The 18,944-nt window shown below is 43.7% G+C and overlaps 1 protein-coding gene across 7 annotated transcripts in view; it reads left to right on the top strand.

The window, feature by feature from the left end:
* The window catches only part of CNNM2 (cyclin and CBS domain divalent metal cation transport mediator 2), a 1,019,413-nt gene that overhangs the window by 962,965 nt on the left and 37,504 nt on the right, over positions 1–18,944 (top strand). For 4 of the 7 annotated variants that reach the window (XM_085606603.1, XM_085606593.1, XM_085606612.1 and 1 more), the window contains one exon: positions 10,016–10,200. In XM_085606603.1, the coding sequence (XP_085462729.1) occupies positions 10,016–10,200 (185 nt within the window). The remainder of the gene's footprint in view (positions 1–10,015; positions 10,201–18,944) is intronic. The other 3 variants (XM_085606606.1, XM_085606596.1, XM_085606621.1) reach the window with 1 other exon arrangement.

Here is an 18,944-nt window from a genome sequence, read left to right as displayed (position 1 = left end):
AACAGTCTAAATCGAGCATGCTATGTACGCATCTGAAAAGCCTTCACGACCGGAGGACTCGTAAGAGAAAATAATTAAAACAGATTACGCTTTTCACACTGTGAAATATTATGTGGCGTATAACCAAATAGACTGTTAACATTTCATCATGTATCTTAGTAACCTTATTTTAGTGTCACACGGAAAATCACTGCATTTACTATTTGAAACCAAATGAAACAAGCATTGAAAAGATTGTTTTATATATTCAAGCTCGTGGGATCTCCTTTTCTTGCAGGAGACGCACATAGCTTGGTCCAATAGGGCCTGGCTTGGTTCTCTGGGGCTTGAATTATTAGCCTGTACATCGCAGTCAGTTAATGTCAAAGGAGTCGCGATACTTGCTAAAAAGGGATTATTGGAGGTTAAGAAGTATAAAGCCGATAAGCTGGGACGCTGGGTGATGATGGAGGTAGTGGTCTCTCAGCAAGTCATTACACTATGCTCAATATATGGTTCAAATTTGGATGACCCAGGTATTTTTCAAGTGAGTAATACAGAATTAGCATTTTATCCACATCCTATGATAGTTTGTGGTGATTTAAATATTCATCTTCATTCGCAGGTAAATTTAAGAACAGCTGAATCCTATTTGGGTAGGAAGCTGCGAGGATTTAGGAGTCTGCAGGCGTTGGTCCAAGACCAGGGCCTATATGATGTGTGGGTGGAACTTAATTCAGGTCAAGATGGTTATACATATTTTTCTGCCCCACATGGAAAGATGGTACGGTTAGATTATTTTTTAGTCTCTGATGTTATTTTAGCAAGGGCTTCTATCAAGATACTCCCCAAAATTATATCGGATCATAATCCGGTAGTATTGGAGTTTGATTGTACGGGGTTAATGGCTAGGGCCACAAAATGGACTTTTGATAGAAAGCTTTTGTTTAATGAAGATTATTGTATCTGGATGAAGAAATGGATTCCCGAATTTATCCAGGCAAACATAGGATCAGCTAGGATAGATGTTGTTTGGGACGCAATGAAGGCTGGGATAAGAGGTGAGACAGTAAGATTTGTTGCGAGGAAACGTAAAATAGAGCGTCTAAAGTCTACAAACGATTTAGCGGCCCTCTCTCGACTCGAGCAAAAATTAGTTCAAGAAATAAACTGTGCAGGCAGGGTTAAGGAGGTCCAGGCAGAAGTTGCTGCCTGTCGAGCGAAAATATATCAAGATTATGCTGATGTAGCAGCGGCCAAGTACCAAGTACATAGGAGTGAGTTTTATGAGTATGGAGAAAGGGTCGGGAGTGTTCTTGCTATTAGGCTACGCCAAAAAGAGGTTTATTCTAGGATAGCTAAGATTAAAGATATGGATGGGAAACTGTTAGAGACCCCTCCTTTGATCCAAGATTCTTTTAAAAAGTATTATGAAAAATTATATATGGCAGAGCCAGTCGTAAGAGCTGAGAGGTATCTAGCGGAAATGGCCTGTTCGGGGTTAGACGAGTTGGATAAAGATGCATTGTCGGAAGGGGTTTCTTGGGAGGAGATCGAAACTGCTATGCTGTCGCTAGCCTCATAATAAATAATTCTGGAAGACTTTAGAGGGGATAATGACTTTAGTATTTCAAGGGGCGTTTGACGGGGTTCCCCCGGCTTCTTGGTCGCAAACAGTAATAGTAGTTTTTAGGAAAAAGGGAAAGGATCCCCATGAGCTTTCCTCATACCGACCAATCTCTCTAATTAATGCTGATAATAAAATCTACTCGAAATGCCTGGCAAGGAGATTGGGGGGAGTTATTACCCCTCTAGTCTCATTACAACAACATGGGTTTATTGACGGGAGGGGGACTACGGATCACGTTAGGTGACTCATTTCCGTATTTGATTGGGCCCAGGCGATGGGTGTCCCTGTTGGGGTGGCCCTGTTGGATGCCGAAAAGGCATTCGACAGGGTCTCCTGGGAGTTCCTATGGGCAGTGATGAGGTGGAAGTCTTTTCCTAATGGCTTTATACGGGCAATACAGTCGATGTATTCCACCCCGAGTGCAATAGTTCGGTTGGGGGGAGAAGAGTCACAGAGGTTTATGGTTAACAGGGGCACCCGGCAGGGGTGCCCCTGTTCCCCACTCCTGTTTGCTTTATTTATAGATCCTCTTATTGAAAAGTTAGAGACTGATATGGAAATTCGACCGGTAACTGCGCAGTCATATTCAGTTAAGGTTTTAGCATATGCCGCCGATCTTGCGGTTTTGTCCATAGATATGAACAAGGCTTTGCAGAGAATAGAGGCTATAACTGAGAATTTCGGCGCAGTGTCCGGTTATAAATTAAATCTAGAGAAGACTCAAGTGCTGCATACAGAGGTTGGATTACCATTGGAGCTGGAGGTGGAGGTGGTTACAGAGGCAACTTATTTGGGCATAATTATCTCACCCCAAATCCAAAATATCCCAAGGATCAATGTGGAGCCGATGCTTGCTTCTTCGAATAAAACCTTGGAGTGATTAAATCGGTTGCATCTTTCTTTACATGGAAGGGGCAATGTTTTGAAAATGTTGATTTTCCCGAAGTTTCTATATCTGTTTCGGGCCATTCCAATCCAGTTTCCTAACCTTATATTTAGTAAAATGGAACGAATGTGCTCACGCTTTCTCTGGGGTTATTGCCGTTCTAGAAGGGCAATTAAATGGCTTTATTTGCCGGGGGAACGGGGAGGCCTGGCTCTTCCAAATTTCTATTCATATTACTGTGCCACGTTACTTCAATTCATGGGCGTTTTGGTTTGTGGTAAGATGGCCGTTTTGGACCCTGCTTTTTCTCCGTCTATATACGAGTGGTGCTTGGGAGAATCGGCGCAAGGGTTACTTTTAAAAGTTGTGGAGCCAAGCTACTACAAAAAGACTAGGTTCAAAACTATTCAGACAGCATACTCAGTTTGGAAGAGGATACGTAAACAGCTATCTATCCCTAGTATTACATGGTATACACCCTTGGACTCGACTGCCTTATTACCTGCTGTATTTCAGGATTCGACCATGCGTAGGTGGTCACAGTACGGAATTAGATTAATTGGGGACTTGGTGGAGCAGGGTGAGATGGTTTCCTTCTTAGTATTGCAAGACAGATTTGGGGTTGGGAAGGCCGATTTTTTTAAATACTTGCAACTAAGAAGCTTCCTGCAGGCCGTTATGGCGGGGGGAGAATGCCAGGTCCGACAGATCCGAGTTTTGGATTTAATAAAAGGGAAGTGTAAAATAGGGCAAATATATGTGGAACTTATTTTAACACAACCTGATGATTTGTCTAGACAGGAAGCAATATGGGAGGAGAAGCTGTTGGTAACTAACCTGGATTTACAGCTGGTTATGCGAACCGCCAGTTCTATTTTACTCTCTGGTAGTCTAAGAAGTCAATCATATATGGCTATGTTTAATTTGTATTATACGCCGGCAAAGATTGCAAAATGGAAGACGGGGAGGGGGGTTAACTGTTCAAGATGTGGACTTTATGCAGCAGACTCGCTGCATATGTTTTTTTCATGTCCTGCACTTCAGCCACTTTTGATGGATATCAAAGGCTTTATGTTACAATCTTTGGGTATACCTATATCTGTAACAGCATCTCTGGTTCTGTTTGGAATAGAATTTGGTACAGGTGTGGGTAGGCAAGTGGTATCTTATAGAGGCCTCAAGCTTATTTGTATGTCGGTCTTGAGGTCATGTATAACGTCTCAGTGGCTGGATCCTGAGCTCCCGTCTTTTGTTAATTGGAGGGATAAGGTTATTTCAATATATAATATGGAATCTGCACTATATAAATTGAAAGGTATTTCAAAGAAAAAATTAGGGGCCTCAATATGGGAGCCGATCAGAACCTGGGTGCAGTAATGATATTTAGTAATGTATTATTGTTATTTTGTTGAGAAATCACAGATGTGTATTTTCTGGCTCTCTTTATCTTCTTTGTTTTCTATATATTGTGTTCTGTTAATAATCTAATGCGTCCTCGCTGAATCGATAAAAAATTCAATAAAAATTAAAAAAATAAATAAATAAAAGAAAAGATTGTTTTATTGCGTGTGCCGATTTACACGTAAAATCTGTAGCACAATGAGCATTTCAACAACAGGTAGTCGGTCTCTTGTTTTTGAGCATTGTAGAGGCTATACAGTGAGATGAACAGATTAAACGCCTTACAAAGATGAACACAACATTGAAAGTAATACAATTTGTACTGTATGGCACTGTGGTAATGCAGCAAATTATTAAACGTCTTTTACTACTAAAATTAGCAGGAGATTAATACAAAGCGTGCTCGCAGTGTGATCTCTCTCTCTCTCCTCACATGCAGTCATTTCTCGATCACCTCGCACACTCACAGTCCCTCCCCTCTGTCACTGCGCACACTCACGGTCTCTCCCCTCCATCATCTTGCACCCTCACCCCTCCATCACTTCCACCCCTCTGTCACCGCTCACCCTCACAGTCCCACCCCTCGCACCCTCACAGCCCCACCCCTCTGTAGCCACGCACCCTCACAGCCCCACCTCCTGCATTAAACTACTGCTTTCACTCTGCGGTGTCTCTTCCCATCCTCCTCTCACGCTCTCTTCCTCTCAGCCCCCCTCACAGTGTCACCCCTGCATCACTACGAACCGTCTGCCCACCGACACTCCCTCCCTGCATTCCACCAGCCTCACATCCTCACAGTGTGCAGCTTCTCCGTCCCTGTGACCTCACATCTCCCACTCCTCCGTCACTCACCCTCTGCCTCACCCCACCAGCTGTCTCACCCCACCCTGTCATACCCTGTCATACCTCCCAGCCTCGCATCGCCCCCTCTCACCTCACACTCAGTCTTATCCCACCTGTTACGCGCCTGCATGCTTTCACCCACCACTCTCCCCTTATAGTCTCGCTTCCTTCCCATCGTATCTCTCACCCCTGCATCACCTCGCCCCCTGCCTCACCCTACCCTCATTTCACCACCCTCGCAGTGTCACTCTGCATCATCCCTTCAACCCTCCCTGTGTCTCACCCCACCCTCACACCCTGAATCACCCCCGCAGACCTCCAGCGCCTGACCCCATTCATGCTGAAAGCTGGCAGTGTTTGCTGCATCTCGTGATTAACCCGTTCGAGCCCTCGTACTGCCTGTCGGTGCTGCTGGGAGCCATGCCTGCCCTCCTCCAGAGCAGATTCCTCACTCTGCCTTAAACATCTGCCCCTGTACTCGGCACCACTGCCCTGCACCTACACACGGGAGGCAGGGGCACCCTGACGCCAGAGGAGCCCGCTTTAGGGACCTTATAAGTATTTAGTTATGCAGCACAATATCCTTTGTGCACCAACATTAACTGTTGCATGGTTAAACACTTATAAGGTCCCAAAGGCGAGACCTATTGGCTATGCCAATGCTTGTTATACCCTGGTGTCCTGGTTCTGGAAGGTGGGAGAAGCTCGTAGATAGTGTCTTTGAAGTGCATGGAATCTCCTGCCTCCCCTGTCTTGGCTGGCTGCAGTAACAATGTGGGGTTGTTAGGCCCTTTGTGTGAAGAAAGAGCACAGGCTTTTCAGGTGAAAGTGAGGCTGTGCTCAGCTCTGCCCTCCCGTCCTGCCAGCAGATGGCTCATTCAGGTGCACCGAATCCCTCTATTGTGTAACTATTTGGGAGGAATTCACAGTCTGTCAGTTACACCCAGTCATGTGACCCAAGACAGACTACAGGCACTAAAGGGCTAAGGGCGGGAAAATGCCAAAATTCTCAAATTTAAATCACTACAAAATTGCCAGTAGTGACTTGCCTTTTAAACACACTCAGTTCCATTCATGATCACTATATTCAATAGCAGTGTTCACTGTTTATGTTTTTCAATAATTACTTATAGCATTAAAAATAAAAATCATCATACACAATAGACCAGTATTAGCATTATTTACAATACATTACACCCACCCAACGTCACTGTTCAACCAAGACCTTGGACAAAAAACAATATACAAACATTGCAGAAAACAAATGTATTAGTTCTGAAATGTAATAGTCCAAACAGGAGATTTAAATTATTTATGGAATAAACAAATATTTATACGCTCCTTATTCAATGGGCAAAGAAACCTAACAATGCTGCACTGGTAGAACCAGGGGATTGGTTTGCTTCATTTTTTCAAAATTGTAATGAAAAATCAGACTTTACCATTAAAGAGAGTTTATCATAACAATTTCATTGACACCAGACATGAAGGGTTTACCTGTTCCTGTTTGGAAATTACACATCTAAAAGGTAATAAGGTAACTCTAGTGTTATTCTATGAAAGATGTTTCAGAGTTTAACAGTACCAGGACATGTAAAACTTAAAAGTGCATATCCTACTTTTTAAATGCATTTCACCCTGCCTTCTGGGCTGCAAACCAACTAGTAGCATTTAATTTACAGCCCCTGGGCACATTTAGTGCCACTTTCCTAGGACTTATAAGTAAATAAAATATGCAAATTGGGTATAAGCCAATGTTAACAAGTTTTAAGGTGAGAGCACAAACACTGTAGGACTGGTTAGCAGTGGCAAAGTGCTCAGTCTTGAGGCCCACAAAAACAAATAAAGCAAAAATAGGAGTAAAGGCAAAAGTTTTGGGGGGGGGCCTGCAGAGAAGGCCAAGTCCAACACACTGTCATTGTTAATGCTGCTCTCATTAAACTTTCTCTGCTCAGTTATAAACTGCAACATAAACCTCAAGATCCTTCCGCTGATTCACTGTGCCCTTTTCATTTTTATAGCACATTATTGTTAATGTATCTTGTTTGTTCTAGCACTTCTGGACGACATTAGCACAGATGGGGTAGAATAATTATTCATGTATTGGGATAGTGCTTACGTGCTAAGGCAGTATGACGTTTATCAGCGCTTCAGGAAAAAGCTGAAGACCTGGCTTTTCTCGCAAGCTTACAGTTAGACTTGGCCTTCTCTTGCTGTGTCTCCAAGGATGGAATAAGAAAAGATATCAGCGCCAAAAAACCTGTTGGTGAACGTGCGCTCTACAAATTCTCAATAACATAGCATAACATGTGCTCTGATTTGCTGGTGAAATAATAAGTTTGTTGTCACTACAGTGATTCTGCAGTTTCTGTTAATTTCATAGGCAAAAATAATATATAAAAACCTTTGATTTTGGTTGTGTGCTAGAAGACGTTTCTGTTCGTTACTTTCTTGATTTTGCTGTCCACTTGGGACTTAGAATAATTTCAGATTTTACATTTCTCTGTTTTACTGTAAATTGAGAGTCTATATGGCCTTGACCCTGTATCGCCTTACTTGTGAATTTTGTAATAAAGCCCTTTAACTTTCCTTTGATACAATTATTTAGTAAGACTATTAACTTAATTGATTTATTTCATGATATTTTGATGCATTGGATTGGAAGGTGCCTTAAAGCGGGGACTCTACTTTTTCTGTTCAGCAATAAAACTTACATAATGTTCCGGAAACAAAATACTGATCGACCGAAGCTTTCGTGTACCCGATTAGATGTTGTTTTGCATGTGTAATTTAAGTTATAAGACACCAATGTTCATTTGTTTCTCTTCCCTGATTTGACGTATAAAATGTGTTGGTTTAGACTAGAACTTCTGGGTTTGTAGGTATTGTAGAGGGGAGAAAGAAAGGTACTGAAATATTCATCTTTTGCTATTACGTGAAAGACTTGTGGGGACTGAATGGAAACAAAATCGTTTGCCTGACAAGATGCATGGTTGTAATTAATATAAAGAATGAATTGGGTAAAACAGAACATTTGTATATGCACAGTCAAATAATAGACTGCAGCATATAGATACCTGTAAGTGAGACCCACAAGTGTCACTCCTGATAAGCCTCGGCCTCTATAGCTACAGCAATTCTAAAGTATGATGTCCAGTCTGACAACTTTCCTGGACACTGTCACGAACCACCCGTGGGGTGGACTTTCAGTATTGATGTTCAGCAGCAAACAGTACCTGAAGTTCATCTCAACATCCCTCTCTTTGGAACTTAGATTGAGATAACAAAAGAGTTATGGATGAAAATACTTTATATTCCTTTTTCAACTCTGGGAATTTCAATGGAAACATATGCATTACATTGTCTGGAGTGTATCTGTGCTATTTAAGACAGGAAGCAACCTTTTCGAAGATAACATTGGCCGCCCCCTAGAAGGGCTGTCCAATCCTAACTGCTACACAAGCTCCCTTCTGTATAAAGTCACAAATAGCCCTAAACAGCTTTCTGATAGGGGCAGCGGTCAGGCACTACTGTTTTTCTATGAAGACGAAGACTGATTCACATTGTTTGTATCTTTGTTTATCGAATAAAGAAGCTAAAATACAGTGGAATGCTGCCCAGTTGTCCAATGATTACGAAGCATTGGCTCAAGCATTTGAATCCTTCGCGTTTTCAGTGTTGCAACCACGTAGTTATGAAAACAGAGATCACAAAGTGTGCCATTGGCACTAATGCAAGCAAGGCAAGTGAAAGGCATAATGGGTACATGGATACCACACACGTCTGGGACCTTGTCCGTCCCAGCCTGCTGCACTAATTATAGCTACTGCCCTCCAAACTAATGTAAACTACTGTTTCTGTAGACTTAGCACATTGAGTCCCCCAGCATAATAAGATTTGGCTTTTATCAGCCTAGAGAACATCATATTTACCCACAATATGTTTCTTGCTGCCATAATAAAGTAGTATTTCCTGTTGAGCTTCAGCTCTCCACCCATTCAAGAATATTTAACAGAAGTTGCATCTAATTTTATTGTGAGATTTTCCCATATTCCAGTTGGAATAGCAGATTGTTTTCCTATTTACCGAGATTGATAAGGCATTCAAACTTTCCATAAATCACAATTTACGGTGTACTCAGGAATTTCAGAAACTGGGTACTGACAAAGTTAAGTTAGGATTGAAGGCAATGAGGCAAAACTACAGAACATCATGACATGGCCCCAAAACAAATACTAATGTCAAAAGAAGAACTTGAATTTCGTGGCAACACTGTACACATGATACTATTTTCTGAGAATACACCCTTCAAGTGCACTGTTTAATAGCGCCAGCCCAGTAGATTTTTAGATCCCATCCGAGTGTGGCACTTTCTAATTAACCAGGCAGTGTGAACACAACTCTGAAAAGTTGGGAGAGCTATACTTTCATAACTTCCTTAAAAGACGAGGAGTTAGTTATATCAAGGCACATGGAAACCTAAATATTAATTCCTCAGTAATATGGTCACATTTTCAAAGATAATATATATTTTATCAATCTTGGCTAATGTCTTTTTTTCTAAAACAAGTTGAATTGCAAGATTTTTAAGCTGTCAGAGTAAATGTTATGTTGATTAAGCAAAGGTGATAAGCCTGAATCTGATAATTCCTTCAATTTTTTTCGGCCCGATAAATATACATTTTAGGTAAGTAATGTTTTAGAGAAATTCAAAGAAAATGTCATATTTGTGAATATGTCTGCAGTTAAAATGACTCTGGCTTTTACAATGTTGGAGCTTATAAGTAAGATAGTCATTCTGAATTTTCGTAATTTTCACCAGAATATTATTCCTTTGTGGTACCCGCAACACTTCTCAAAGGATTCCAGAACCACAAACCCATATATATGGCACTTTATATATTCAGTCTGTAAAAGGCAGTAATCGTATATATCTAAAATAACCTTTAATTTGACAAAAGTGGTCCTATATTTCTGACATATATGATGTACGTAAAGTGTGTTTTGGGCTGACTTAATCCAATGCAATACAGGCCCAGATTATAAACCACTTATGGAATTGGCGTCAAAATAGTTTAACGTTTTAAAAGATGTCTCTATGCATGGCTTCTCGATCCCCCACCATAAATTCTTTCTTTGTGCTTTGGTGAAAATAATGAAAATATTGGAATATGTCCAACTCTTAGAGAATTTGAAAGCATTTTGTTATTTGTTTGAGTACATAGGTTTGATTCTGTGTACTTGAAACCGTATCCCATAATTGTACCCTATTCCAGCAGAAAACAAGTCCCCTCCACGTCCATGTGGCTTGAATCATTCGGAGTCTTTAAATAGAAGTGACCGCATTGATGCAGTGACACCAACGCTAGGGAGTAGTAACAACCAGTTGAATGCATCGTTCCTGCAGATCTACATCCCAGACTACACGGTGCGAGCTCTTTCTGATCTACAGTTTGTAAAGGTATGCGAGAAACACAATTTGGTTTTTTTTGCCTTAAAAAGTAGGCAGGCTGTGTGTTAGCTTTAACCCTGATGTTTTTATTTAGAGATGATATGGGAAATATTGCACAAAGAGGTGGTGGTAAATTCAGTAACTTGTTGCATTTAGTGATTATATATACTTTCGCCAAATGCAATAAAATGTTAAGATTAAAACTGATTTACAATAATTTTGTTTGTACGCATAACCAACCTGTAATTGTTCCCAAAGACGTTGAAAATGCCTAAAGCCAAGGTCCTTATCTCTGTCCTTCGTACATCGGCATCAACACTTTGAACACTTCTTATTATGTTTTCTACATTAATACATCACTATTTGTGTACCTCACTCACTATAGGTAAAGGTAAGATACAGTAACATTACATCATTCAAAATGCCATCAGCTTTTTACAGGAATCATTTAAAATGTATTGTATAATCAGGTGCAAGTTTGAGAAGTTATGAGAGCTCACAAATTAAGGACCTCATTTCAATGAAATGCTCAGTTTAAAGTTAGTGTGGCAACTAGGAAATATACCAAGTTAGTTTATTAAGGATATTAAGCTATAAATGTATCAGGAATATGTGCTTGTACCTGAAGGTTTTATAAATTATGCAAATGGTGAACAGATGGTCCAGCTTTGTAGAAACTCATAGATTCATAAATTGGAAAGAGCACAAGGCACACTTGTGAGGAAAGCAATCTCATGCCCTTGTCATGCTCCACACATTCCTATTTATCTCAAACCGTCAATCAACCTTTTGAATTATTTTTAATATAACAAAATGTTCTTTAGCCCCTTTAGTGACCTTTTCTCTCTCTCTCTATACATATGTGTTTGAGTATATTACCTACTGGCGGTCATCAGTAGGCAGTTATAGGTAGGATGTAGTTTCCATAGGAAGAGCGTTTTTCCATCTGCCAATAACTTTGACGTTGCGTCGTTTGATGAATCTTTCCAAAATATTCAGGACAGATTTGCCACTCATTTCAGCTGCTGTCTTGAAAGTTTTGAGGTGATCCGTCTAGCGGGGCTGAGAAAAAGGAGGAGTTCCAAAGCACATTTCCCCCATGTTCATTTCCATAGAAACTTTAGACACAGCTACAGCCCGAACTGCTGAACGGAATTACACCAAATTTGGTAGAAAGATAGATGTTGGTTCAGGGAAGTGCCTTTGTGAAAATATGTTTAGTAGTTACGGGGTAATTTAATTTAAAGAAATTTCCAATTGTATATATAGGGACACGGAGGATCCGCGACCCCTTCCGAACTTGTGCTGAGATCTGATTGACTGCCAACACTTCAAACCAGGGTGTGTTGGCAGCCATCTTGGGACTCGGCCTGAGCCGAGTCCCAGAAAAAACATTAAAAAAAGAAAAGGGGGCAGGGTAAAAATGCCTGACCCCTTAGCCCCTTGAGAGGGTCGCACAGGGACCCTGCAGGGCAAAAATAGCATTTTTTTAAAATTTAAAAAACAAAAACAAAGTGTGGGCTCCAGCGCTTCGTTAGTTATCAGCCCCCGGGCGGGCCAGGTGCCGGGGTCATTTTGATAAGGGGTGGGCGCATGGGCCCCGCTCCTGGGGCTTATTAATGCCTCAGGGACCACCACCTCCCCAGGGCTTACTCATTTATAAACAGGAGGCCTCTCGGAACCCCACAGTCCCCGGGGACCAAGAACTCCCTGGGGCCACATGCCAAAAAGTAATTGGGGGTCCTCTTTGGGCTAATATATTATTTTAGGGGGGCCTTTCGAACCCTCCCCCACCTCCCCGGGGCCAAAATGAATTTGTATTGGAGGGCCTCAGTGACCTCCGTGGGCCCCGGTACCACCACCTCCCCGGTGCCATCTTCTTTTAAAATAATTGGGAGGGGGTGCACAGCCTCCCTCCTGGGATGTTCTCGGCCTAGGGACTGCCACATCCCGAGGGCAGGCCCTACAAATTAGAATGGAGGGAGGCTGCCCCCCCCCCCACTGAAGCCATTGATGGCCCTGGGGACTGCCACCCCCCAGGGCTGGCTCCTGCTTTGTTCCGGGGTCCCACCCCCGGGACATGGATATTTGCTGGGGCTTGGCAGGAGTTTTACTGCTCCGTCAAGCCACAGCAAACGCTCTGCTTCCCGCAAGCAAGAGCATTAAATATGCTCTCACTTGCTGGAAGCAGAGCAAAATTGCTTACACACACAGGGAGCTGCGTTTTTAGCAACTCCCTGTATGTGAAAGCAATGTCGGCTCCCGCAGGAGGCTTCAGGCTCCCCGCGGTCCTCAATAGTTGTGAGTGGGTGCCCGAGGTGGGACTAGGGCTCCCAGAATAGAGGCGGGCCCGGGGGCCGAAATCGGCCAGTGAGGGAGGAGCGCACGGCCCTTCTCCCCTTATTTGTTTTAAAAAAATAAATACATAAGAAGGCCGAGCCCTGGGGGATCGGGTCCCTGGGGCCAATAATAGGCCCAGGAGGGGGCCGCCCGGCCCCCTCCCTTTAATTAAATTGTTTTTTTTACAAAAGGCCAGGCCACGTGGAATGGGGTCTCTGGTCCCGAAATCGGCACGGGAAGAGAGGCGCGCGGCCCCCTTCACCTAATTAAAAAAAAGCCAGACCGACATGTCGCCGGAGGCCCGCCCCCTTTTACCACCAATCTGCAAACACGGCTCCTGGCGCTCTACTGGTTGGGGGATGAAGTCCTCTTGGATGCTGAGGGTCCTTGGTGCCAGGAACCCCTTCTATTACCTCCAGTAAGTCCCACACAGTGGGATTGCTGAGAGTTCTTTGGAGGCCATGTCCCCTGTCTCACCACTCTGCAAATGAGCCTCCTGGCTCACTACTGGTTAGGGGATGAAGTCTACTTTACTCCTAAGGGTTCTTAGGGGGCAACTACCCCTCCTGCTACTTCCAGTAAGTCCCACTCAAAAGAATGGCTGAGAGATTGTCAGAGGCCATGCCCCCGTTTTCCACCACTTTGCAAACGTGCCTCCTGGCGCACTACTAGTTGGGGGCTGAGGTCCCCATGGTTCTTGAGGGTCCTTGGGGACCAACTACCCCTCCGGTTACCTCCAGTAAGTCCCACACAGCTGGATTGGTGAAAGGTATCCGGAGCACATGTCCCCTTTCTCCACCACTCTGCAAACGTGCCTCCTGGTGCACTACTGGTTGTGGGATGAAGTCCTCTTGGATGCTGAGGGCCTTTGAGGGCCAAGGAGCCCTCCTGTTACCTCCAATAAGTCCCATACAGCGGGATTCTTGAGAGCTGGTCGGAGGCCCCACCCCCTTTCTCCATAAAAAAACCATAGAAATTCATTAAAAAAACAAAGGTTACAGGGACGTTATAGTTGGGAAATAGAAGTTGAAAAACCTTAGAAATTCACGTAAAAAAACAAAGGTTACAGGGATGTTATAGTTAGGCTAAGATTTCACTTGTAACAAAACCAGCAAAATTTAGTAGTTATAGTTACCTGAGCTAACTATAATTTACGCCCTGCAATGCACTGAATATGACTACATCACTCAAGACATGGTCAGTGACGTCACTGATGACATCTCAAATGACATCACCATAGAACCACTCACACACCTACTCACACCCCATACAGTCTCTTGTACGCCCACTCACTCACCCACACAACCATTCAAATACCCATTCATAGACCCATACCAGTACTCACATACCATAGAAGCACCAACACACCCACACTCATTCACTCACCTATACAGCCACTCATACTACCAGTCACTCACCCATATAGCCACTCACCAGTGGTGTAACACAGGCCCCTGTGGTGCGTGGGGCCCCTAGTTGCAGGGGGCTCCTCAGCAAAGTACTCTGACCTGAGGGCTTCTGATTAGATCCAGAGCGGGGGCCGCTCTATGTACCTTGCAGGGGGGCCACCTCAAGTTTCGTTACACAACTGTCACTCAAATAGCCACACACTGACCCATACAGCTACTCACTTATTTACCTACAGTTGCTCACACACCCACCCACTCACTCACCCATACATCCTCCCAACACAGCCACTCACCCATACAAGCACTCACACACCCACACAGCCACTTACATACCCATCACACATCCATACAAGCACTCACACATCTGCCTACTTACACATAAAGCCATTCACACAAACACTTACTTTCCAAAACAGTCACTCACACACCAGCTAACTTAACCAAACGTTCACTCAAACAGCCACTCACTCACACACTCACTCAAACAGCCACACCATGTCACAGACTCATACAGCCTTTAGACACCCACTCACTCACCCATGCAGTCACTACACACCCACTTACCTACCTATAAAGCCACTCACTCTGCCACTCACACACCTCTTCAGCCACTGACACAGCCACTCACTCACCAATACAGCCACTGATACAGCATCTCACTCACCCACACAGCTACTCAAACACCCACTTATACACCCATACAGCCACTTACACACAAGAATGCAGTAACACAGAAACTCACATAATATATGTTAGAAGTGGTATCACTTAGTACACAAGGTACACTACTTCTAATTTAACTCTTTTTGTTGCTTGGTATATATGTTTAACACCCATAAACTCTTAAAAACACAGTCATTGTATGATGTCATCAGTGATGTCATCAGTGATGTCACTGACCATGTCATGAATGATGTAATATGTGAGGTCATAAGCAGAGCATTGCAGGGGCGTAAGTTATAGTTAACCTAGGTAACTATAACTGCTATTAACTATAACTGCTAAATGTCACTGGTGTATGAGTGAATTCTTAGCCAAACTATAACGTCCCCGTAACCTTTGTTTTATATATATATATATATATATATATATATATATATATATATATATATATATATATATAGATATATTTATATATATATATAGATAGATATATTATCTACTGGCGGTCGCCAGTAGATAGTTATAGTTAGGACCGAGTTTCCATAGGAAATCTCAAAATTCTATTTTGAATAACTTTGGCGCCGATTGACGAATCTTCGCGAAATATTCAAAACTAATGGGGCGCTCCGCTCCGCTCCGCTCCTACCCTGAAAGTCTCGGGGTGATTCGTCAAGCGGGGGCCGAGAAAAAGGGGGGGTCCCAAAACACGTTTTCCCCATGGATTTTTCCATAGGGACTTTAGTCGCAGCTACAGCCCGAACGGCTGAACAGAATTACGTGAAATTTGGCAGAGAGGTAGCCATAAGGTCCGTTTGGTGCCTTTTGCAGGTTTGGTGTAAATCTGTTCAGTATTTTCTGAGAAAATAGCATTTAAATCAATATATATATCTATACGCGCGCAGCGTGCGCGCAGGGTGCGCGCACTCGGCCGCCCGCGAACGTACTTCTGATTGGTTGTTACATCTTAGTAAACATTCGAATCGGTCGAAACCAGGAAGTGTCGGCCGCCATTTTGTCTCTCGCACTGAGAGGGGGGTGAAACACAAAGGAGAAAAACATGTAAAGGGGGCACGCTGGACAGTTCCTGACCCCCTAGCAGGGGTCAAGGGGTCCCAGGAGGTCCCCCAAGGGCAATTTAAAAAATGTAATTTTTTTCGGTAAATCGCCGAGTGCGCGAAGTGTGCGCGCACTATAGGAATGAAAAAAATTACGCGATGTTCGCGCAGCGTGCGCGCACGTTATAAATGCTGTAAAAAAAAATTCCAATGTCAGTTCCCCCGTGTGCGCACGCTGCGCGCAGCGCAGTGTGCGTGAATGGCATATGAAAATTGAACAGTTTATGCCTAAACCCTTAACAACAAAGCGTATCATGTGTCCTCCTTGTGCGGACGGTGTGCGAAGCGCACGTGCGTACATAGTCCATTAAGCGTAACATGGGCGCGCGGTGCGCGTAGCGCACTGCGTGCCCACCGTGCGTGCACGGTGCGCACAGTGCACCGTGCGTGCACGGCACTAACTGCGTAAAGTGGGCGCGCGGTGCGCAAAGCGCACCGTGCGCGCACGGCACGAACGGCGTAAAGTAACTTAGCATTTAAAAAACCGTACAAATTCACTGAAAAAACCATAGGTTTCACACACGTTATAGTTAGGAATTAGCATTTAAAAAACCTTGCAAATTCACTTAAAAAAACCATAGGTTTCACTCATGTTATAGTTAGCTGGGCATTTTCCTCGTGAAAAACCAATGAAATTCCCCCGTTATAGTTAGTGCAGGCAACTATAACTCACGCGACCGTAATCCGCTGCTGATGACGTCAGATATTACATCACTGATGACATATGTGTCTTTCTGGAAAAAAAAAATATATATATGTATAGCTAAAAAAAAAAAGGAAGAAGACATGGGTATATAAATGTGTAAATACAGTGATGTAATATCTGACGTCATCAGCAGCGGATTACGGTCGCGTGAGTTATAGTTGCCTGCACTAACTATAACGGGGGAATTTCATTGGTTTTTCACGAGGAAAATGCCCAGCTAACTATAACATGTGTGAAACCTATGGTTTTTTAAGTGAATATATATATATATATATATATATATATAGATATATATTTCACCAATGGCCCGAAGCATTACAGGAGGGCACTCGACAGAATTCCCACCATTCAGTTAGTAGCGTAAGCCTTGCCTTCATTTTCACGCTTCATTAGTTATCTGCCCAACGCGTTTCAAGGAATTGCTCCTCTTCGTCAGGGGCTCGCTTGTTTGAACAAAGGAAAAGCCAGTCCGACTTTTATCTTCATGGCATTGCATGTGTTTAATTAGTTACAGCCATCAGTTGGCCCACCTTGTGTACCGCGGCATGCTGGGACTTGAAGTCCCTGTTATTCCCTTAGTGGGTAAAGTTCCTTGTGACCATATTAAAAGCATGTACATATTTTCCTGAGTAGGACTCGTGGCATTTCAGGCAAGTCTGTAGAAGCTTGGAACTCTGTGCTGCATCGCGCTTGAAATCGTTTTCAGCAGCAGCCTCTCATGATGTGTGCGGATGGTGCTCCTCCCCAGGACAGGGCTGCCCTGTAAATTTATTTCACCAATGGCCCGAAGCATTACAGGAGGGCACTCGACAGAATTCCCACCATTCAGTTAGTAGCGTAAGCCTTGCCTTCATTTTCACGCTTCATTAGTTATCTGCCCAACGCGTTTCAAGGAATTGCTCCTCTTCGTCAGGGGCTCGCTTGTTTGAACAAAGGAAAAGCCAGTCCGACTTTTATCTTCATGGCATTGCATGTGTTTAATTAGTTACAGCCATCAGTTGGCCCGCCTTGTGTACCGCGGCATGCTGGGACTTGAAGTCCCTGTTATTCCCTTAGTGGGTAAAGTTCCTTGTGACCATATTAAAAGCATGTACATATTTTCATGAGTAGGACTCGTGGCATTTCAGGCAAGTCTGTAGAAGCTTGGAACTCTGTGCTGCATCGCGCTTGAAATCGTTTTCAGCAGCAGCCTCTCATGATGTGTGCGGATGGTGCTCCTCCCCAGGACAGGGCTGCCCTGTAAATTTATTTCACCAATGGCCCGAAGCATTACAGGAGGGCACTCAACAGAATTCCCACCATTCAGTTAGTAGCGTAAGCCTTGCCTTCATTTTCACGCTTCATTAGTTACCTGCCCAACGCGTTTCAAGGAATTGCTCCTCTTCGTCAGGGGCTCGCTTGTTTGAACAAAGGAAAAGCCAGTCCGACTTTTATCTTCATGGCATTGCATGTGTTTAATTAGTTACAGCCATCAGTTGGCCCGCCTTGTGTACCGCGGCATGCTGGGACTTGAAGTCCCTGTTATTCCCTTAGTGGGTAAAGTTCCTTGTGACCATATTAAAAGCATGTACATATTTTCCTGAGTAGGACTCGTGGCATTTCAGGCAAGTCTGTAGAAGCTTGGAACTCTGTGCTGCATCGCGCTTGAAATCGTTTTCAGCAGCAGCCTCTCATGATGTGTGCGGATGGTGCTCCTCCCCAGGACAGGGCTGCCCTGTAAATTTATTTCACCAATGGCCCGAAGCATTACAGGAGGGCACTCGACAGAATTCCCACCATTCAGTTAGTAGCGTAAGCCTTGCCTTCATTTTCACGCTTCATTAGTTATCTGCCCAACGCGTTTCAAGGAATTGCTCCTCTTCGTCAGGGGCTCGCTTGTTTGAACAAAGGAAAAGCCAGTCCGACTTTTATCTTCATGGCATTGCATGTGTTTAATTAGTTACAGCCATCAGTTGGCCCGCCTTGTGTACCGCGGCATGCTGGGACTTGAAGTCCCTGTTATTCCCTTAGTGGGTAAAGTTCCTTGTGACCATATTAAAAGCATGTACATATTTTCCTGAGTAGGACTCGTGGCATTTCAGGCAAGTCTGTAGAAGCTTGGAACTCTGTGCTGCATTGCGCTTGAAATCGTTTTCAGCAGCAGCCTCTCATGATGTGTGCGGATGGTGCTCCTCCCCAGGACAGGGCTGCCCTGTAAATTTATTTCACCAATGGCCCGAAGCATATGTACATGCTTTTAATATGGTCACAAGGAACTTTACCCACTAAGGGAATAACAGGGACTTCAAGTCCCAGCATGCCGCGGTACACAAGGCGGGCCAACTGATGTCTGTAACTAATTAAACACATGCAATGCCATGAAGATAAAAGTCGGACTGGCTTTTCCTTTGTTCAAACAAGCGAGCCCCTGACGAGGAGGAGCAATTCCTTGAAACGCGTTGGGCAGATAACTAATGAAGCGTGAAAATGAAGGCAAGGCTTACGCTACTAACTGAATGGTGGGAATTCTGTCGAGTGCCC

This window comes from Triturus cristatus, chromosome 1_2, assembly GCF_964204655.1.
Source record: "Triturus cristatus chromosome 1_2, aTriCri1.1, whole genome shotgun sequence".
Classification (NCBI taxonomy): Eukaryota; Metazoa; Chordata; class Amphibia; order Caudata; family Salamandridae; genus Triturus; species Triturus cristatus.
This window is presented reverse-complemented; position numbering and strand designations above follow the sequence as displayed.